The sequence below is a fragment of the Neoarius graeffei genome, chromosome 9 (genome assembly GCF_027579695.1).
Source record: "Neoarius graeffei isolate fNeoGra1 chromosome 9, fNeoGra1.pri, whole genome shotgun sequence".
Lineage (NCBI taxonomy): Eukaryota > Metazoa > Chordata > Actinopteri > Siluriformes > Ariidae > Neoarius > Neoarius graeffei.
This window is the reverse complement of record NC_083577.1, coordinates 65,365,741-65,388,525: the sequence shown is the minus strand read 5'-3', so window position 1 is coordinate 65,388,525 and position 22,785 is coordinate 65,365,741. Positions and strand designations below refer to the sequence as shown.

At 41.7% G+C, this 22,785-nt stretch overlaps 1 protein-coding gene across 3 annotated transcripts in view; it reads left to right on the top strand.

Annotated features, from left to right (window-relative positions):
- Positions 1–22,785, top strand: part of LOC132891945 (RNA-binding motif, single-stranded-interacting protein 1) — a 132,009-nt gene that overhangs the window by 91,732 nt on the left and 17,492 nt on the right. For all 3 annotated transcript variants that reach the window (XM_060930105.1, XM_060930106.1, XM_060930107.1), the window contains exons 5-7: positions 18,475–18,632; positions 19,468–19,547; positions 21,792–21,907. In XM_060930105.1, the coding sequence (XP_060786088.1) occupies positions 18,475–18,632; positions 19,468–19,547; positions 21,792–21,907 (354 nt within the window). The remainder of the gene's footprint in view (positions 1–18,474; positions 18,633–19,467; positions 19,548–21,791; positions 21,908–22,785) is intronic.

Genomic DNA, 22,785 nt, shown 5'->3' with positions numbered 1-22,785 from the left:
GTGTCTAGAGTTTACACGGAATGGCGTGAAAAACAAAAAACACTGGCGTGAGCAACAGTTCTGTAGGTGGAAACGCCTTGCTGAGAAGAGATGTCCGAGGAAAATGGCCAGATTGGTTTGAGCTGCCAGGAAGAATATAGTAACTCGTATAATCACTCTTTACAACCGTGGTGAGCAGAAAAGCATCTCTGCATGTACAGTAACAGCAGAAGACTACATTGGGATCCACTCCTGCAGCCAAGAACAGGAATTAGAATGCTTGTGTGTGTTGTATGAATGAGTGAGAGGATATTTCATGGTTGTGCAAAGATATGAAGTTAATCTTTTGAGTGGTGAATGTATTTCACAAGTGAGCGAGGCAAACGAGTGGAAAGCATTTTCAACACGAGAAGATAAACTTCATACCTTCATGCCACTGCGTAATGTTCTTTGTTCATATGGATACATCCACAAAAGAATTTTAATTTTGAACCAGTTCAACATTTTGACAACATGCATCTAGTCAGCAGGAAAACACTGGGAGTGACGTCACTGGAGTGAAATATCAAAAAATGGGCCGCTCAGATCCGCGATGTATTTCGTATGAAAAATGCGAGTTTTTCAACAAACTTCAAGGCTATGTGTGGTGATTTTTTTTTTTTTTTTTTCTTCAGTCTGTCAAATTTATCAAAACGATTCATCGATTTCATGACGAGTGACCTATAGAGATTTAGGTCACGGTTTTGGATCTGCAGGTCCTGGATGTAGTACATATGGAAAATACGAGTGGTGTATTTCCCAGTAAACACTCGTTTCCATATAATGTATATAAAATAGTGTTAATGCCTGCAGAACAGTCTATCAGAGGTGTGTGTGTGTAGGGTGGAGAGAGAGGAGGAAGAGTACAGAGATGGCGTGATGACAGCAGGGTGACGATATCCAGTGGGAATTCTCCCTTGGGACGTGCCTCTCACACACTCGACTCTCTACACACACGGAAATACACTGGAGCCTCTGTGTTCCCTTGACAAGGCTCTTCACTCGCTACAATACAGAGACTGTTTGAGACGCACTCAGCTCTGGCACTAACATGAACTCGTCCTGTAATGTCACTCGTTAACACACGCACATATGCTTTGCAACTAATGCTTAGGTGTTGGCTGCAAATGACATGATAAAGCCACATCTGAGAGAATCTGGTGGGGAGGGAGGGAGGGAGGGAGGGAGGGAAAGTCAGCGTTTTCATTATGGCGGCTTCTTAGCAGCCTTCACCCTAACCCTCCCCGTTTAGAGCTCTCTGTTCATTTTTAAAGAGACGGCACGGTGGGCCGAGTATGAAAAAGGATCAGAGAGATGAAGGAATGGAGACTGAGAAAGGAGGAGAATGATAGACAGACAAGGGAGGATGGGCAGGATGGAGAAATGTAGTAAGAGGGATTATGAATGGCAATGGGATTTGCAGCGGTGCAGGTTTTCCTGTAGGCAAATTTTACTTTCACAATTGAGCCCTTTTTTTGTGTGTGTGTGTGTACGTACACGTACTCTCGTCTGTAGTCTATAAAGCTAAGCTGCTGCAGCAGCAGCACACTCCCTGCACTTTCACATAGCTCAGCTAAAGCAAAGGAAGTAAATAATTGGCGGTAGCCATGGTAACAGGCCTGCCGACGCCATGCCATCCAGTCCGTATAAAAGCAGAGTTCGTCTGTGTGGAGCTCGACAGGCGGGTATGAGCTGCTGGGCTCGCCTCTCGCAACCTTTTCCATTTCCAATTAGAGCTGCACTGTTCAGGGGGTGATGTGGGTGCGCTTAGGCCTGGCTTTTGTTCCGTACTCACTAGGAAGTTGAGATCTTTCGTTTAACTTTTTTTCTTTTCAAGGTTTTTCTTTCACTGTTCGGACAATGAAAAGCCAGCCTGCAGGGACTTAATGAACGCTTTCCCCGAGAGCTGCTTTTGGGTGCCTTGATGGGGTTCATTCACTAATTTTAAGCTCTGTGTTTGTTTGAAAGGTGTGTAAATTAGAGGCCAGGAAATTCAAGTGGCTCTGAGGACTTTGTTCAAACACTTTCAGTCACTGATTAAAAACAACGTAAACAAACTATTATACACCAGCACTGTTGGATTCTCGAATCGGATTGGTCACAAGATGTTGATTTAATTTGCTTTAACCCACGCTCTCTTAGCAGTATTGGATGTAAATACTAATTTGTGTGTGTAATTATGAATTATTATTGTCTATCGTAGCAACTCATTCACAAAGACTTCTTTTAACAGAAAATTGTCTCTCTAACATTAAGTACAAATGACTAAAGTATGACGTCCTTTAATAAATGAGCTGTAATTGTAATATACTCAGCAAAAATAAAAACTTGACACATTATTTTTCAAATAGTGTTTAGAAACTTTTCTTGAAAGAGTTCTTGTTGTGATTATGGTTAAATGCATTGTCAAGGGCATTACGTCACACATTCATTCTACTGGTCAGGCCTACGTAGCACGTGCGAGAGCACTGCACGCTAAAATCACGTTTCCACGTGACACAAGTGACGTGACCTATTGATACACGTGCAATTGATCTCACAGTAGCAGAGTAGAGTGTCATCTCAGAAAAACAAGGTTTTATGGTTAATTATTCGTTAATTTGCAATGCCACGACTGTCAAACATTCAGCGTGAACGTGCCATTGGCATGCTGAATACGGGAACATCCGTCACTGACGTTGCGAGGGTTATGGGATGCAGTCGACAGACCATCCATAATCTCCAGACACGTCTCCATCAAACTGGCACCACAGCCGACCGTAAGGAACCCTCCACAGAACTTGCAGGAGCTTGGTGCCATGTTGGTACAAATATGGCGGCGCATTCCCCAAGCTGTGTTCAGACGCATCATCCAATCCATGAGGAGACGTTGTATCGCAGTTGTGAACGCCCATGGAGGACACACCCGATATTGACATGATTTCATTAAGTTGTGACTCACAGTTTTTGATCATAGACATTGTCGTCGCATTTCCGGTGGAACCGATTCCATGACAAACATGATCTGTATGCTATAGCATCTTTAATGACAAGATAATTGAATACAATCGTTATTTCAAATCTATTTTCCAAAATTTTCAAATTATTGACTTTGAAACGAGTGTAAAGTTTTTTTGTTGAGTTTAGTTTGGCAAACTCCTGTGATATAAGAGGAATAAACACAACACGGCATTCTGTCCTAGGAAAATAATCAACTTCAAGGTGGTAACATTCTTCCACTTTGCATTGCACTGCATTATCCCACCCTATCGTTGATTTATATTCCAGTTAGGCCATGCCGTATTCCAGTAATATTGGCTGGCATTGAGTGGTGTATCAGGTATATTCCATTCAGCTAGCATGATCTTGAACAAGTCAAAGACAAGTTCAGTACATCATGTTAGCTGAATGGAATATATCTTATGTGCCATGAGAAAAGCCAGCCATTGTTATTACACCTACACACACTCTTCATATCAGCATTCTTGAAGGCCAACGCTAGTTTAACCATGAGTCAGTGCTGTCAGCGCAGCAGTGAAGTCCCCTTCTAGCCAGTGTAGCGTTCATCAGTAATGTTGGCAAATGCTAATCATGGTTTTCCCCAAAGTGTTTTAGCGCATCAGGCCCGATACACTTAGATTTATACCGATACGTTAAATTTCCTACCCACAAGTAACTAGATACATAGGAGAGCAAATAACCGATCCATTTACATATTAATTGATATTTGTGTTAAACAAGCGGCCTTTTTTCCCCCATTGTTTGTGTTGATTCTGTCACAGTAATATGCCCGCGTGGTATGATGTAAACAAACTGTAATCTGTTGGCTATGCCAAGATCACGTGTTCAAACCGTCCAATAAAAATATCGAAAGAAAATGTCAGACATCCCGGAATTTTCCGATTCGTTATAAGCGATCTCGTTGGCTGCCGATGTTGTCCCACACCAGACGGACAAAGCCGACTGATTTTAATCACAAAAGTTTGACCTAGTCTATTATCATTATGGCTTCGGTCAAAAATTGGTTGACTAAACGTCAACAAACCCACGTGAGTGATGGCGCACAAAACCAGACAACTATCACGACAACGAAAACGTCATCAATTTTCATCACAGCGACTGGCTCAAAAAGCACTCGCTGGACAATTTGATCCACATCAGCATGGATGACAGCGAGATGGGCTATGAGAGGGTTGCCCAACGTTGGGCCAAGCAAAAGCCGAGGAGAATTAATCTGCTTTAAAGGAGTAGAAAACTTGATTCATTAGTTTGGGTTTGCAGAAAGATTATGTACTTATAAACACTCTCACGAAGTGAAGTTGTCCAAATGTGTCAAATGTAGCATCATTTCAAATAATAATCATAAGCATTTTTGGCAGTGTGATGTCACTGGGATCCATTTAACAAATGGCAGCTCCGGGTTATTCTTTGGTTAAAGGCTCACAGCGACATCACACTGCCAAATCTGCTTATCATTATTATTCAAAATTATGCTACATTTGACGCTTATTAACAAATTCTCTTCATGAATGTGTTTATAAGTACATAATCTTTCTGCAAACTTAAATGTATGAATTAAGTTTTCTTTTCCGGGTGGCACGGTGGTGTAGTGGTTAGCGCTGTCGCCTCACAGCAAGAAGGTCCGGGTTCGAGCCCCGTGGCCGGCGAGGACCTTTCTGTGTGGAGTTTGCATGTTCTCCCCGTGTCCGCGTGGGTTTCCTCCGGGTGCTCCGGTTTCCCCCACAGTCCAAAGACATGCAGGTTAGGTTAACTGGTGACTCTAAATTGACCGTAGGTGTGAATGTGAGTGTGAATGGTTGTCTGTGTCTATGTGTCAGCCCTGTGATGACCTGGCGACTTGTCCAGGGTGTACCCCGCCTTTCGCCCGTAGTCAGCTGGGATAGGCTCCAGCTTGCCTGCGACCCTGTAGAACAGGATAAAGCGGCTAGAGATAATGAGATGAGATGAAAAATTAAAGCCCTAAATTCTGGCACGATAATACACAGACAATCGAGCGCCAACGTTGCGAAAGTGAGCGTCAATGTTGCAAAGCGAAACTAGGGGGGTCCGGGGGCATGCCTCCCTGGAAATTTTTTTGAAAATAGATGCTCTCAGGTGCATTTTCAGGGTCTCCGAGGTTTTAGATGCATGATTATAGGATAGATTTTAAGTGTTTCAGTGATTTCTGACCTAAATAGTATTAATGTATACACATTTGAAATTTCACCTTAAAGTTCAACATGCAAGTTAAACTGTTTTGTTATAGATTACTGAGGTACCAGACTGAAAATCTACAGGGATCCCTTAATTATCTATGATCAAGTAGTGTTGTAACAAAAATGTGCATGAAAATATGAACAGTGGTTTGCCCTGTCTTATACAGTCCAATGAAGAGAATCATGACCTCCTGTTGATCACAAAGGGATCTGAACCTAAGACCTGCCACCTTAAATTAAATTGCTGTATTACTATAACTAATGATTTAGAATGTTTCTGATGCAATTACCATAATATATGTATAACTAAGATACACTGAAAAGAAAAGTAATGCGACACGGGGAGAACATGCAAACCCCGCACAGAAAGGCCCTCGCCGGCCACGGGGCTCGAACCCGGACCTTCTTGCTGTGAGGCGACAGCGCTAACCACTACACCACCGTGCCGCCCCTGGCTTTAATTTTTTTCTGGGGAAAACACTGCTAATAAAGCGGTCAAGCCAGTGCTATCGAGAGCAAGTAGCACAGACTAACGACCGAGAAACTAAGATTTCTGTCTCCAGACTCTTCTTCCACGCATGCTTGCCGTAGTATTTTTCACTCAGACTTATTCATTTCCCGATCTAATTTACTTACTTTTAAAATCAACATCAACTACACGCAGCGGAGCGACCTGGCAGCCTGCCACGAATCCCTTGCAAAATCCTTTGGTGCGTCTGGCTAAGTTTTGGCTGAGCTGAAGTCCCAGCTCTAATAGTAACAGTTTGCCACTGCTTGTAAACATGCGTGAAGAATATCTAACGAAATTTTGGTAGCCTTTCGGGTGTTCAACGCGTCTTTCTTTTTTCCGGCGAACAAAGAAATGCTTCCGTGCATGCGCAGCAGGAAACTTTTCTCACTGAATATTCACATCAACTCCGACGTGTACGGTCATGTTGTCTTGACAACCACGCAGTATCGTAAACCATATTGAACGCTCATTCTCCATTGGGTAGAGAGATGTAATACACGTAGGATAAGCGATATGCTAACAGTATTGCATGCTATCAAAGCAAATGGATAAAAGCTGCTAGAAGGGAATAGAATGCGTGTTTTTATTCCATCGAAAAAGTGTCTTGTATGTATAACGTGTATTATTCCTTACTTGAAATAGAAGTGTAAGCTGCCTGGTCTGGGATTGCAGGGGATAGAGACTGAGCTGTAGAAGAGTGTGGCACTTTGGGCAGTGTGGTGAAAACTATAATGACTGAGGCCCTGTCCACACGGCAACGGATTCAGGTGAATCCGATAAAATTGTTTATCGTTTCGGCCTGGCGTCCACACGGCACCGGCGTTTTGGGTGCCCCAAAACGATATTTTTTGAGAACGGTTTCCAGAGTGGAAAAATCTGGCAACGGCGCCGTTGCGAAGTCGTCTGGATGAGTAGAACGGATTTGTTTACGATGACGTCACAACCACATGACTAGAAGAAGGGGTTTATGCGCATGCGTCCTACTTCTATTGTTCTGGTGTCTCCGATGGGACCGTCTTACAGCGCACGTAGAGGTGTGGCATGTGTATTGCATCGTTTTCAGCAAGCGTTGCGTTGCCATGTGTACCTGATGATATTTTACCGATCCGTTGCCCATGTGGACGCGATATTTATTTATTTATTTATTTATTTATTTTACCCGCTAAAAAAAAAATCTCGTTGCCGTGTAGCCTGGCTAACACGACTTCAAAGCTCTCCGAGCTATTGGTCTGGCCAAGATATTAAGCCCAACCGTTTCCCAGAACCCGTGGTTGACCCGCCTCCCTGAAATGCCTCGGTTTGCTACTGGTCGAAGCCAGAAAAGGCTGTGACGAAGCTTAAACCAATCACATCACTCTTTCCTCTGACGTATGCGACGCGACGGGGCTAACTGGTAGATTAAACTCCTTACCGAAGCCGGTCGGGAGCAAGGCGAAAACGTCCTTCCTTTCAATAAATACCTCCAGGGCTGCTCTTTGGTCCGATTTCAATGAGAACTTCCTGTTGAATGCTTTCAATACGGCATCTATGCGTAATAGATGCGGAAGCGTGAATGAAGCGCTTCCGGCATAGATTCTGTAAACAATCTATGGCTTCCGGTCGCAGTTCTACTACGTCACTGCCTTGAACACGCCTCTACCCAGGGCCGTTGGAGATGCTCAGAGTTGATTGGTTCCCGATTTTTCGGGAGCTTGGAAGAGCTGTAGATAGCTCGCAACAGGCCCTCGTGTTGCGTCACGCTTAGGATGGGCGGGTCCAGGCTAGTTGTCGTGTGGATGTAGCCTGAGAGAATCAAGGAGTGTTGCACACACCTTTCATTTCTGCAACGCTGTGCAAGTGTGTAGAGGCAGTTTGCATCTGAATTACTGCGGTAAGAAGTTTACTGGCCTGCTGACTGATGGTTCTGTTCATCAAACATTGTACGGCAAGCTCTGAGTGTGCATTTCACATGGACATCTCCCTCACCATGTGGGTTCGAGAAGCAGATGGATAGCTAAGAAGAAACGTTACTGCTGATTACTTGCTCCTACACACACGCATACCTGCATACATCCTGTACACAATCACATGACCTGGGTTGATTTGAATGGTTAGCTGATGACCTGCTTCTCTGCACAAACTGATGTCTTGTCAAGGTCTGCCAAAATTCTGTTCTGCTGCAAACTCTGTTATTATTACACACACAGTCTCGCAAACATATAATTATTCGCATACGTTTACAAATTTACTTTCTAACTTTGAGCTTGCATACAGTTGTTTGCAAAAGTTTGGGCACCCCTGGCCAAATTAACTATTTTGTTGATTTTTGAAGTGAACACACCACATTTTTCTGCAAATATGAATGCACATGCTTAGTAACACCCCCTTTACCAAATATCACAGAGGTATATTTTGGATCATTCTCCTGCTGTCAGTTGGTTTCTTGACTGTGTCTTTCTGTTTCTACAATTTACTGGAGTCTGTTCTTTCATCATTCTATGTAATGTTTCCTTTGCCACTGGCTGCCACACAAAGCCAAACACAGTAGATCCACCCCATGATTAATAGTTCTCTTCATGAAATACAGCTTCTTTTTTTCCCCTCCAAACATGCCTTTTGGTGATTTGTGACCCAAAAGCTCCTTTTTTTTTTTTTTTTTTTTTTTAAACTTTCAGTCGACAGCAAAATGCCTTTGACTTTATTGTTCTGCATGGAAGAGTCATCAGAAGGAAACCTTTCCTGCGACCTCATGACAGAAGTGGAAGTCTGATGTATGCAAATCATTCTTGTGCAAGCAGTGTTGGTGTGAAATAGTGGACCGCCAACCCTGTGTTAGTTAAGCCTTCTTGCATGTCCGAAGTTTTATTTGAGAGTTTTTCTTTGCCTTTCTGCCCAACATACAGGTAATTGTCAGTTTTCATGGCCCTCCTGATCTTCCCTTGACCTTCTACAGTTCTCCTTAACTGCCATTTCTTAATGACATTTTGGACAGTGAATATTGGGAGCCAAAAGAGCCTTTTTTTATTTTTAATTTAAAAAAAAATCTTTTTCTGGCATTCTTCAGCTTTGTAGGCATCAATTCACTTCATTTAGAAATCATAAGCCAGTTGCTGTTTGTTGTTGGGTGTTAGTACAAGGTTTGAAGAGTCGAAGGATTACATTCTGTAATTGTTATTCCTAATGACAATTCTTGACCTGTCGAATGAGTCTTAATGAGTCACAGTGGTGTAGTGGTTAGCACGGTCGTCTCACAGCAAGAAGGTTCTGGGTTCAAGCCCAGCGGCCAATGGGGGCCTTTTGTGTGGCGTTTGCATGTTCTCCCTGTGTCTGCATGGGTTTCCTCTGGGTGCTCCGGTTTCCCCCACAGTCCAAAGACATGGTTAGGTTAACATGGGGCAGCCATGGCCTGAAGGTTGGGCTGAAGTGCCTTTGAGCAAGGCATCTAACCCCAACTGCTCCATGGGCACTGTAGCATAGCTGCCCACAGGGTGTGTGTGTGTGCGCACGCTCATTGCTCACTTGTGTGTGTTCATGACTTCAGATGGGTTAAATGCAAAGGAGGAATTTCACTGTGTGCTTAAGTTTGTGCTTGAGTGTACATGTGATTTTTTTTTTTTTTTTAAATAAAGGCTTCTTCTACAATTTTAATCATCACTGTATAATTGGAAATTATAATTTTAATATTTTTTCCAGAGTTCATCCAAAACATTCAAAAACATTTTTGAAGATTATTTTTTTTAATTAGGGCCAAAATACCAGCAACAGTGTGTGAAAACTTACAGAAAACGTTTGACCTCTTTGTTATATACCCAACAAAGGGTATATAATAAAGTATTGAGATGAACTTTTGTTATTGACCAAATACTTATTTTCCACCATAATTTGCAAATAAATTCTTTAAAAATCAGACAATGTGATTTTTCTGGATTTTTTTTTCCTCGTTCTGTCTCTCATAGTTGAAGTGTACCTATGATGAAAATTACAGGCCTTTCTCATCTTTTTAAGTGGGAGAACTTGCACAATTGGTGACTGACTAACGCTACGTTCACACTGCAAAGCTTAATGCTCAATTCCGATTTTTTTGTGAAATCCGATTTTTTTGTGAGGTCGTTCACATTAACAAATATATGCGACTTGTATGTGATCCTCAGTATGAACGAAAAGCGACCTAAAAGTGTTCCGCATGCGCATTGCAGGATACGACGACATCACACGCAGTGAGCATGGCCAGTGTTTACGGAAGTAAAACTGCCCGGTTGCGGTATGACCCATCCAATCTAGCTTGAATAGCTGCATCCCCCCAAATGGAAATCAGCTCCCTAACCTCTGCGTCCTTCCATTGAGAAGATTCAGAACCTTCACAGCCCGAAGCGTCCCTCGCATTGATGTCATGCGCAGGGGCGCAGATACGTTTTTTGAACTGGGGGGGGACAAAAAACTGGGGGGGACAAAGCTGCCAGCAAACCAACCCCAACCCCGATATGCCTGTCAAACTTCTTGTGGGTTACCATAGCAACCAAGCTCGAGCTCGCAACCTGTGCAGTCTGCGCAGCTCAACCAACCGAATATCAGTCTTTGTTTTGTTTTATGTGAGTTGTTGCAACTATGTATACACTGCTGTGCACCTCAATAAACCGAATGGTAATTAGTCTTTTGATTTTTCCGTGAGGTTTGCCTTATGCAAAGAAAGACAGCATAGACGTTTTTTCCTCCCTATAAGTGGGGGGGACCGAACGAAGTGAATTTAAATCTGGGTGGGACGAATCCCACTCGTCCCACCCTCTATCTGCGCCCGTGATTATGCGCCATGTTGTTGTAACTTTTTTTGAGAGACCCGCCGCCTACTTCAGCGCAGAATAGTGACGTTTGTGGCTTGTTGATGACGTGTAAGTCGGATGAATGCAACCTGGCGGTTCAGACTGAAGTCGCATATGAAAAGAGCGGATAGGAATCGGAATTAGGACCACATATCCAAACGGCCTGGGTCGGATTTGAAAAAATCGAATCTGTGTCGTTCATATTGTCAATAAAAGATCGGATACAGGTCACGTATGGGCGAAAAGATCGGATTTGAGTCACTTCAGCCTGCAGTGTGAACGTAGCCTAAATACTTTTTTGCCCCACTGTGTGTGTGTATGTGTGTATATATATATATATATATATATATATATATATATATATATATATATATATATATATATATGAGAGAGATCAGGTTCATTATACCAGATGTATAATAAAAATATACACACTTTGTTTTTGGGTTTATATTTGATATAATAGAAATGGATATTTTTGCACATTTTAATAACATTAAAATTATAGGTTTAACACCATCATTTCAGAAAGCCAGATATCCTGACAGCCGAATCCAACATGCAGTCAGAATATACACTGAACCCTTTTTAAATAATGTATGAGAGTGGTGATTTTTCCTTGCAGAATGGTTCTTTGCGATCAGATTCATTATACCTGATTTATATTTTTCATAATATGTCCCCTTTAATGTTCGTAGCTGATGGACTTTATTACTTTCCAGGATGCATTTTCCTAATGTTTTACTATACAGACATGCCTATGAGTAATCGTTAGCTGTAAGTTGTTTCCAAGACAGATTTTTCCTCCTTTTAAGGTTGGGCTTTTTTTTTTTGAAGGAATACACCAGCGTTTTGTTCAGATTTGTTCATTGGTAGCGTGTGTAATTAAAACCGACAGGAATTTCAGCATGCTTCCCTGAACTGAGAAAAGAACAGAAAATCCTGTTTACTTAAATTTCAATAATAATGAAAGCCTAAGGATGGTTGTTGAAGCAGTCAGTAAACATTTATGCAAAGCACACGTTTGTCAGAAATGCTTTCATGAATACTTTTAGTCATATGAATTGTTAAATTAAGCCTGAAATTCGTTTGTGTAATTCATCCTGTGGTTGGATGTTACCATAGATGACAACCTTGATGAAAACATCTTTATAACCAAATGATAATTTTACTGGACTGCTCTGGTGTTGAAAAGTGGATTAAAACAGTTTTGAGAGTGTAGTGGTTGCAGTTTTGAATCTGTTTTATATATCAGGGCTTCCCCTAAAGCATCATACGGTAGCATAGCAGCCCTGCTACGCTTAATTTATTGACTGATACACTTGGTGACATGCCGCTACCCATTAAACCGCCGCTGTGACGCTTACAATTTAGGCCTACAGTAGAAAGCTAGACTCAATATCCATGTGTATTGTAGCCTTTGAGCAGGTAATCAACACAGTCCATGCGAGCCCATGGTCCAGAACTTGACCCAAGTTCGTAGCTGATGTCAGAGAAGGATATTCTGCGCTGATTGGTTGAGTGTGTGCGGTATCCCGCTTTGATTAGATGAGCGATGTGCAATTAATATTCATAGGTAACTTATGCAAAAGTGGTGGAGCCTTCAAGCCGGGTACGAGTGAGCAAGACACCGACAGGTTGCAGCTTAATTACGGAGTTTTTCACAGAGAAAACAACTCTGCAACCGTGGCAGACCATAGTTGGGAGACCGCGACGGCCAGTTCGCTGCATGTTGCTGACCAGCTCGAATCTGACAGTGAGAGTATTTAGTCATTCACACTATTGCCAAAATGTAATGATCAGTATTTTGAACATCTCGTGCCATGTTGCATCACCATTCACTTTGATGTGAAATAAACTGCAGTCTCCTTTGGAACAGGACACTGCTTGTGAGATGCAGGTGGGTATTGGATTGGCTTTGGGGTTTTTTCTGTTTTTAAGGTGGGAATTCAGTAAAATTCTAAGTAAATTAGATCTAGCCTTTTCTCCAACATGTTGAACTGGTAAAAATCAGCTCTAGAGGTCACCAGAAGCCACAGAATGAACCCTTATTTCAAAATTTTCCAGGGGACCATGCCCCTGGACCCCCCGAGCTTACACACCACCTATGGCAGCTTTCGCTGCGCTCGGGGGGGACTACTCTTTCCAGTTTTTTCTAGGGGAAGCCCTGTATTTATAGACTTCCACTAAAGTGTTTTTTGAGAGAGTGGGTTTGACATTCTTTTCTCAGACCAGGGAATATGTACATGAGGTTAAGGTTTTGTGTTTTTTTTTTTTTTGAGGGGGGGGGTCTTTCTCTAACACTAAGGTGTTGTGTTGTCATTAATTAAAAAAAAAAAATAATATAAAGTGTTTACAAAGCTGCCTTGTAAAATATGCCTCGTTTGTCTCCTACTCCATCTGCCCCCATGACCCCTAAAAGCCCCCGTTCCAAACATTCTACTGATGACACTGTCTAAAATGCCTCTCACTTGACCAAGCCACATGAGCATGCGAGTATGCCGGATTGAGGAAACCTGGTCTTCCCGATGCCTTTCTATCCAAGCGCGCTGTAATCCCCGTAAACCCCAAAGCACTCTCAAGCTGTTAATGCCACAGCTGAGAGCAGTAATTTTAGCATTGCGTGCCTGCATCTAGCCGACTTCTAGCCGTCGCTGCTAATCTCCTCTCACACGTTTAACCCACTAATCTGCTGACCAAGCACTCTTGCCTACGGAACCGAATCACACGGTGCACACATGGGGTCAGTGAGCTGTCCTTGATTCCCAACTAGAGCAAGTCGTTTAATTACTGCTAGAGGATTACCTCACCTTCCTCTAGTGAAAGTCATGGAGCTGTTGAAAGTCAGCCTTGTAAAATAGGACAGCATTAACATACAGGACATTTCGCATGCCTTCAGATACGATGGGCTCCGTGCCTAGTGTTGATTTTGTGTTAAATGCCTGCCCTCGTCTTTTCTCTCTTTTTAGACTAACCAGATTCTGATAGCTCTGCTGATCCAACATCCTCCCTTCATTTCACTCTGCTGGGTTCAGCCTCTCGGAGCTCAGCATCTCTCACACACTCTGTTCCCTAATAGAGCCATGTTGATCTTTCTGCCAGAGTGTTACTTTGATAATCCTCCCCCCCTCTCTCTCTCGCTCTCTCTCTCTCCCCCTGTCTGTCCTTCCTTCTCTCTGGTTCTTTCTGGTGGGTGTTGAATGCAGTAGGATGTTAATAAATATTAATGTGGCAGCCCCTCAATCCCCTGGGTCTCTCTCTCTCTCTCTCTCTCTCTCTCTCTCTCTCTCTCTCTCTCTCTCTCTCTCTCTTTCTGCTGATGTAACTTAGAAAGCTGATGTGATGCTTCTTGGAAGCGACCATGACTCGCATGTAGATTTTGGTTCATCAGTATTCATGCTGACTGACCCTTTACTGGCAATAAAAAGGACCTCACATACTAGGGAGTGGGTGAATCAGTCCTGTGTACAGCCATACATCTATATTAAAACCATATCGAGCCAGAGAGAGAACCGTTCTTAATCGTTCTCACTTGACACCCAGCAAATTTCTCAAATGAAAACACTTCTCCATTAATCTGTTCCACACCATTATCCTAAATTTTAAGACTGGGTTTAGTGCAATAACACGAAACAGTTCATTGTATTTCAGTGGTAAGCATGACTTTTGTCTACTTCGATGAATTAAATATAATAAATGAACATTATCTAAAGCTAGCTAGTTTATAGTGGTTAGATATTGGTGTTGATCAAATTGTTAGTATGAAAGTAATCATTTAATTCATGGTCTAATTATGTAAATTAGCATTTAAAAAACACACGTCCATTGGGGAAAAAAATTAAGATTTATAGGCTTACCTATGTACGGAATGAAATGTTTTATTCCTCTTGTAGTGATTTGCCAATGATAATTATTTTCAGTTTATTAATAAACACACCAAGCTTTTTAATTGTTGATACAACCCCAATTCCAAAAAAAGTTAGGATGCTGTGTAAACTGTAAATTAAAAACAGAATGTGATAACTTGCAAATCATGGACACCCTATATTTCATTGAAAGTAGTACAAAAACAACATAAATGTTGAAATTGAGAATTTTTTTTCTTCCTTTTTTTGGGGGGGGGAATATATGCTCATTTTGAGGTTGATGTCAGCAACACGTTTCAAAAAAGTTGGGACGGGGCATATTTACCACTGTGTTGCATCACCTCTACTTTTGAAAAAACACTAAATGTTTGGGAACTGAGGAGACCAACTGCTGTAGTTTTGAAAGAGAAATGTCTCATTCTTGCCTGATGTACAATGTCAGTTGCTCAACAGTTCAGGGTCTCCTTTGTTATATTTTGCGCTTTATAATGCACCAAACGTTTTAAATGGGAGACAGGTCTGGACTGCAGGCAGGCCAGTTTAGCACCTGGACTCTTACTACAGAACCATACAGTTTTAATTATGTGCAGAAAGCGGTTTGGCATTGTCTTGCTGAAAGAAGGAAGGCCTTCCCTGAAAAAGATTTTGTCTGGATGGCAGCATATTGCTCTGAAACGTGTATATATCATTCAGCATTAATGATGCCTTCCCAGATGCACAAGCTACCCATGTCCTATGCACTAATGCACCCTCATAGCATCATGGATGCTGGCTTTTAAACTGTGCACTCATGATAAGCCGGATGGTCCCTTTCCTCTTTAGCCTGAAGGACGTGGTGTCTATGATTTCTAAAAAGAATTTCTACTTTTGATTTGTCAGACCTCGGGACAATTTTCCACTTTGCCTCAGTCCATCGTAAAAGAGCTTGGGAACAGAGAAGGTGGCAGTGTTTGTGGATATTGTTTGTTTATATCTGGTTTTAACTTGCATTTGTGGATGCAGTAATGAACTGTTTTCACAGACGATGGTTTTCTGAAGTGTTCCTGAGCCCATACAGTGATTTTACACTACAGACGTGTCCACTTTTAATGCAGTGTCACCTGAGGGCCTGAAGATCACAGGCATCCAGTATCAGTTTTCAGCCTTGTCTCTTGCATGCAGAGATTTCTCCAGATTCTCTGAATCTTTTAATATGTACCATAGATGATGTGATCCCACATTCTTTGCGGTTTTACATTGAGGAACGTTATGCTTAAATTGTTGCACTGTTTATCCACACAGTCTTTCATGGAGTGGTGAACTCCTCCCCATCTTTACTTCTGAGAGACTCTGCCTCTCTGGGATGCTCTTTTTATACCCAGTCATGTTACTGACCTGTTGCCAATTAACCAAATTAGTTTCTTTTTCACGTTGCACAATTTTTTTTTTCAGTCTTTTGTTGCCCCTGTCCCAACTTCTCTGAAACGTGTTGCTGACATCAAATACAAAATGGGCATACATTTAAAAAATAAAATAAAATTTCTCAGTTTCAACATTTGATATGTTGTCTTTCTATTTTCAGTGAAGTATAGGGTTTCCATGATTTTGGCAAATCTTCACATTCTGTTTTTATTCGTTTTACAGTGTCCCAACTGTTTTGATCTTGGGGATGTGGTTAGATTTAGTGTTGTGAAATGTCTAAGAAACAAGTTGGTTCCTGTCCTCACTGAAAGCTGTGTTTAAAAAAAAAAAATAGCAGTACATCATCAGTAACCAGATGAACCACTGTTATTAGTAGTAGTGATATTTCTGCATGGCAAATAATTGACTCGTAGGAGTGTAATAGAAAAACCAACAGACCCAGCTGTCATGACATGCACGCTGCGAGTTCGAGTAATTGACTCATTCATTGAAAGGGGCGTGTTCAAAAGAATAGCAGTGTGCAGTTTAATGAGAATTCATTCATTCATTTTTTCATTCTGTGAAAAAAAAGATGTCATTAATTGTCCTTTATTAAGAAAGAAGGGAAGCAAATGTTTCACATATTGTGATTTTAAAATATATTTCCTTCTGAATTGAAATTAAAATGGGTCGTTCCAAACATTGTTCGGTGGAAAAACGTAGTTTGATTAAGAAGTTGATTGGACGGCATGGTGGTGAGGTGGTTAGCGCTGTTGCCTCATAGCAAGAAGGTTCTGGGTTCGAGCCCAGCGGCTGACGGGGGGGCCTTTCTGTGTGGAGTTTGCATGTTTTCCCTGCATCTGCGTGGGTTTCCCCCCACAGTTCGGTTAACATGGGACGGCCATGGCCTGAAGTGCCCTTGAGCAAGGCACCTAACCCCCAACTGCTCCCCGGGTGCTGTAGCATAGCTGCCACTGCTCTGGGTATGTGTGTGCTCACTGCTCGTGTGTGTGCGTGCACGCATGCGTGTGTTCACTGCTTCAGATGGGTTAAATGCAGAGGACAAATTTCACGGTGTTTGAGTGTACATGTGACAAAGGCTTCTCCATTGGAGAGGGAAAAACATAAAGAAGTTATGCAAATCATCAAATGCTTTTAAAATGGTAACAAAGCCTGAAACATGCAGAAGAAAACGAACAAGTACTGTTAAAACAGATCAAATCATCACCTCCAGAAAAGTCAAAGATAATTCTAAAATGACCTGTAAGTACTGTTATATTCAGAAGACATTTGATCGAAGAAAGCTATCAGCAAGAGGCCCCTGTAAAGCACCGTTGTTGAAAAAATGGCATGTGTAGAATCGGTTACAAATTGCCAAGGAACACATCAGTTGGCCCAAAGAGAAATGGCGTCACATTTCTGTGGACCGATGAGAGTAACATTGTTTTTCCGGGTCTAGTGGTCATCGACCGTATGTCAGACGAGCCCCGGGTTCTGCATTCAAGCCACAGTACACTGTGAAGACCCTGAAGCATGGTGGTGCAAAAATCATGGTATGGGGATGTTTTTCATACTCCGGTTTTGGGCCTGTTCATCATATACCAGGGATCCTGGATCAGTCTGAATACATCAGGATACTTGGAGATTATGGTGCTCTATCCTGAAGAAGAAATGCCCCAAAATGGGTGTTTCAACAAAACGACAACCCCAAACGCACAAGTAAGCAAGCAACGTCTTGGTTCCAGACAAAAAGGATTGAGGTAATGGAGTGGCCAGCTCAATCCCCTGACCTCAGCTCCATTGAAAACTTATGGGGTGACATTTAAAAATGCAGTTTCTGAAGCAAAACCCAAAAATTCACAGGAACTGTGGAATGTAGTTCATTTATCCTGGGCAGAAATACCTGTTTATAGGTGCCAGAAGTTAGCGGACTCGATACAATGCAAATGTGCAAAAACAAAAGTCAAAGTCCCTCTCATGCCGGAACCTGGTCTTCCCAAGCAGTCTCCTGTCCCAGTACTAACCAACTCTTTAAGGCGTATGGGTGTGGCGCCAGTCTGTTTCCATAGCTCTCTGCCTCTCGCCTATACAGCTAGGGTTACAGTGGGGGGCTAGTCCTCTGGTCACCGCAAGAGTTTGACTTCCCCACTCACATCTGTATTACAGTGTGCCTTGCCAGATGGCAGTAGGAACTGTGGGTTTTTTTTGTTTTTTTTTTAAATGATGGTTTTTGGTATGATCCGCCGTCATTGACCGTCTCGTTGTGTTATAATGGACCAGAACTGAACTCATTGGCAGCCACGAAGGAAAGAAAATATCAGGTATTTTGTGTTCAAAACTATGTGCTTCTTACTAGTCAAGGTTTTCCTGTAAAGGCTTAGTAATTAGCTTGGTGAGTATGCACACAAAAACAGAGAGAGAGAGTCACTCCGTTATGTTCCCAATAGCAGGCCAGATGTGCAGCTGTTAACTGATCAGACAGGGACGTGTGAATGTGTGTGTGAGAGAACTGGGTGCTTGGATAAGATGGGAGGCTCCAGGTGTTTTTACAGCTGTGTGAACCCAGGTGTTGGTATCTTCTGCTGATATTTCCGTACATATTTGTATCAGAAGTGTAAAGTACAAACACACATTTCAGTTCTGTTACCTTCTATTCAACCCTCTCTCTCTCTCTGTCTCTCTCTCTCTCTCTCTCTCTCTCTCTCTAGCAACAGGAGCAGGATCCCACGAACCTGTACATTTCCAATTTGCCGCTGTCGATGGATGAGCAGGAGCTGGAGACCATGCTGAAGCCCTTTGGGCAGGTCGTCTCCACACGCATCCTGCGAGATGCTAATGGTGCAAGCAGAGGGGTTGGATTTGCGAGGTGAGACTTTCTGTGTCTCCTGATTGAATGAATGTTTGAGGTTCAGTGGTTTGGCTCTGGCTGTGGTTTGGATTTATGGCGACATTGAGTATAATTGCACCAAACCCAACCAAAAATGTGCTGATTCAGCTCTGGAATGGGGTGAGGTGAAAACCGACTCCTGTTAGAGTGAACACTCCTTTCCAACTGTCTCGTAGCTCATCTCTGACATGCAGTCTTACTCCGTGTGTGTGTGTGAGAGAGAGAGAGAGAGAGAGAGAGAGAATGGATAGTATGTATAGCTGAAATATGTTCTTTTACCTAACATGCACCTGTCTTAATGTGTGAAGGTGTGTAATCATAATATGCCTTTTTGCTCCCGGCTTACTGCCTTGGCACTGGTTACATTTGATTCAAAGATACCTAAGAGACCTAAATGCATTAGTGTATTTAAAAAAAAAAAACTTGTTAGTTAGCAATAACGTCCAAGCAAATGGCATAAAGTTGGCTGTATTTTCTGGGTGAACAAGCACCACCAGTTAGAATGTACGTCATTGTACTTTCTAACAGCTGCATGCTCGGCAACAATGGCCTGGTGTGTGTGGGATGCATGTTTTTATTATCTTGGTGAGGACCAGATTTTGGATTGTCTGACAGATTAAACTTCGTGTGGACATTTAGCTGATCCCCATGAGTAAAACTTTTTTGTTAAAAGCGTTAGAGGTTATGGATAGGGTTAAATTTAGGTGTATGTATATCATTGGGAGATCTTCACAGGGATGGTAAGACAAATGTGTGTATTTTGTGTATGAGATATAAATGGTCTTAGTTAGGTTTGATTCTTCTGTTTTTGTAGGATGGAGTCGACAGAGAAGTGTGACGCTGTAATTTCTCACTTCAATGGAAAGTTTCTCAAGATGCCAGCTGGAGTAATGGGTAACACAGAACTGTGTGTGTGTGTGTGTGTGTGTGTGCGTGCAGCCGTGTGTCTGTGCATCTGTCTCTGTGGGTGTGTGTAAACTCGTTTATATATTGCGTTTGGTTGTTCATTAAGACGCAGCATTTTTTGAGCAGATTCATTCTCTATTCATTTGCCTGTAGTCATGAGCTTTTAGCCAAGGAGGCTCACACGGCACAGATCAGACGAATGCGTACTTGGATTGAAGCAAGCACACAGATAACGATAGGGATTGCTGTTGCTATAGGCTTAATGCAGGAGTAAGTGCTTATTGATTAGTGAAGGCAGTTTGTGGCTAATGTTGAACAGTGTGGAGGTTTTCTCTTCATTTCACCCTCCCCTTTACAGTCTCTCTCTCGTTCTTGTTCTCTCTCTCTCTAAATGGTAAAGGGGTCTCTAGTATGTCCAGCTCTGATGTTCCCTGCTCTCCCTCTCTAAGCTTTGTAAGTGGATTATTAGATTGAAATAGTCTCCACTGCTCATGTTGCCTTGCTGAAAAGGGAGAATGAGGGCAAGGGGGATTATGGGAAGCCAACTGCTGAGTTCGAGGTCTGTATTTTTAGTAGAAAGGGAAAGTTTTGAGTGGGTATTCAGCATGGTGGTGCAGCGGGTAGCATTGCCACCTCACAGCTCCAGGATCTCCAGTCTGATCCTGAGCGCGTAAGGAGACCCACATGTTTTGCTCATCCCTTAGCAAAAAGTAGTATACTTAAAGTTCATTTTATTAAGTATGCTTCAGTATGAGTATAAGTATAGCAAGTATACTACAGACCATGTACTTTTAGTGTACTAGAAAGTATACAAATTTAATACTTTTTCGGACTAAATTGGAACATTTCAAGTTTATAAAAGTATACTTTAAAGTTCATTTTAAGTTTGCAAAAGTACACTTTAAAGTATACAACAAGTACACTCATCTATATACTATCAATGTACTTGGTATATCCCTCTTGCATGCTTAAAGTATACCACAAGTACACTTATCGATATACTTCTTTTTTTCGGGCTTTTTTCACCTTTATTGGATAGGACAGTGTAGAGACAGGAAATGAGCAGGAGAGGGATCAGGAAATTACCTTGGGTTGGAATCGAACCCAGGTCCCCGGATTTATGGTATGGCGCTTTAGTTGACTGAGCCACAACACCCCTTAGTTACATACTTCAAGTCCCTATTTTTAGTTTATTATTGTATACTTTAAGTATACTGTTATAAACGTTGGTTATTTCACTAGTTTACTTGTTATACTTTAAGTTTGCTTGGCATATTACTTGTAGTTTACTATTTATATACTGGAAATATACTCCTTAAAGTATTCTTAGAGTTTACTCATACTGTATGTACACAAGAGTGTGATGCATTTACAAAATCACAAGACAGAATGTTGAAAACAAGTTTGATATATTTTCAAACATTTCAAAAATGAATACCTATGAAATCAAGTCCTTCCTTACTGGAGAAATTGATCAATAAAGTCAAGTCAAAAGTTTTTCTGTTTTTGTGTATGATTTTAAGGTACATAAAGATAATGCAATTGAGCACACATACTATATACTGTAAAGTTTTAAACTCCAGCATTATATTATATTAATATATAAATTAAATGTTAAGCATGAGTCAATGACTTGACCTTATTATGCACTTGGAGCAAGATATACTAAGTATTAGTACTTTGTGGCAGAAAAACGTGAAAAGTATACTAAAGTATACGTTTTAGTATTAAAGTATAAGTCTTAGTATTAATGTACTTAGTCTTAGACTTTTATTTATACTTTTCAGTATAAGCCAAGTATACTTCACTATACTATTCTTAAGTATATAAAATATAGTTTATAAAAAGTCAACTTCAAGTATACTTCCTCAGTTTTAGTAAAAAATAAGTATACTCATAGTACACTTGAATAAACTTCTTTTTGCTAAGGGATATCAGTCTGGTTTCCTTCCTTCTCCCAAAATATGCCAGAAGGTGCATTGGTTAATCTAAATGGCTCTGGGGTGTGACTGTGCATGGTGTGTTCCATCACACCACATGTACCTAATGCTGTTTGGATAGACTCGGGATTCATCACTACCTTGATCGGGGTAAAGGATGATGACAGATGAATAAATTAATGTGTCTGGAGTAGAAGAGAGCTTCTAGTTAGAGTAAATTGGTCATGGCAGGTAAAAGACTGGAGAAAATTGTGTTCTGTGTTTTAATCTCGCTGTATCTATTTTCCCGTAGCCCCTACTGAGCCGCTGCTGTGTAAGTTTGCAGACGGAGGGCAGAAAAAACGACAGAGCCAAAATAAATATGTGCCTAATGGACGAGCATGGGCCAGAGAGGGAGAAGCCAGACTTGTAAGTTCTGGAAATGTGCTCGTGTGTATGTGTGCATGCGTATGTATGGAAACGAGTGTTTTACTGGGAAATACACCACTCCATATTTTTCATACGGGTCACTTCTAGTGTTTTCCTGCTGACTAGACGCTCGTCAAAATGGTGAACCAGTTCAAAATTAAAATTTTGATTAACAGTGATGTGGTGGTTAGCACTGTTGCCTCACAGCAAGACTAGGGCCTTTCTGTGTGGAGTTTGCATGTTCTCCCCGTGTCTGCATGGGTTTCCTCTGGGTGCTCAGGTTTCCTCCACAGTCCAAACACATGCAGGTTAGGTAAAATACCCAGCCGCTGGGGTTGCACAAGCCAGTGCATACTTGGTCCCAAGCCCGGATAGATTGGGGAGGGTTGCATCAGGAAGAGCATCCGGTGTAAAACCTATGCCAAATCAAATATGCGGAACAGATCCGCTGTGGCGACCTCGAACAGGAGCAGCCGAAAGAAGGAAGATGGCTAGATAGATGTAGAGGATGTTACACGGTTGCAAGAAAATGTGAAGTTTATCTTCAAGTGTTGAACATCTTCACGAGTGAGCGACGTGAACAAGTGGAAAATCTTCTCAACGAGAAGATAAACTTCATATCTTCATGCAACTGTGTAATGTTCTTTATATTATATGGGCACATCCACAAAAAAAAAATACACAAGTTAATCAAAAGAATTTTAATTTTGAGCCAGTTCGCCATTTTGACGATGCGTATCTAGTTAGCAGAAAAACACTGGGCGCGACCTCGTTGGGGTGAAATATCGGGAAATGTGTCACTCAGATCCGCAAAGTATTTCGTATGAAAAATGCGAGTTTTTCAAAATGAGAAAATAAACTTCATATCTTCAAGCCAA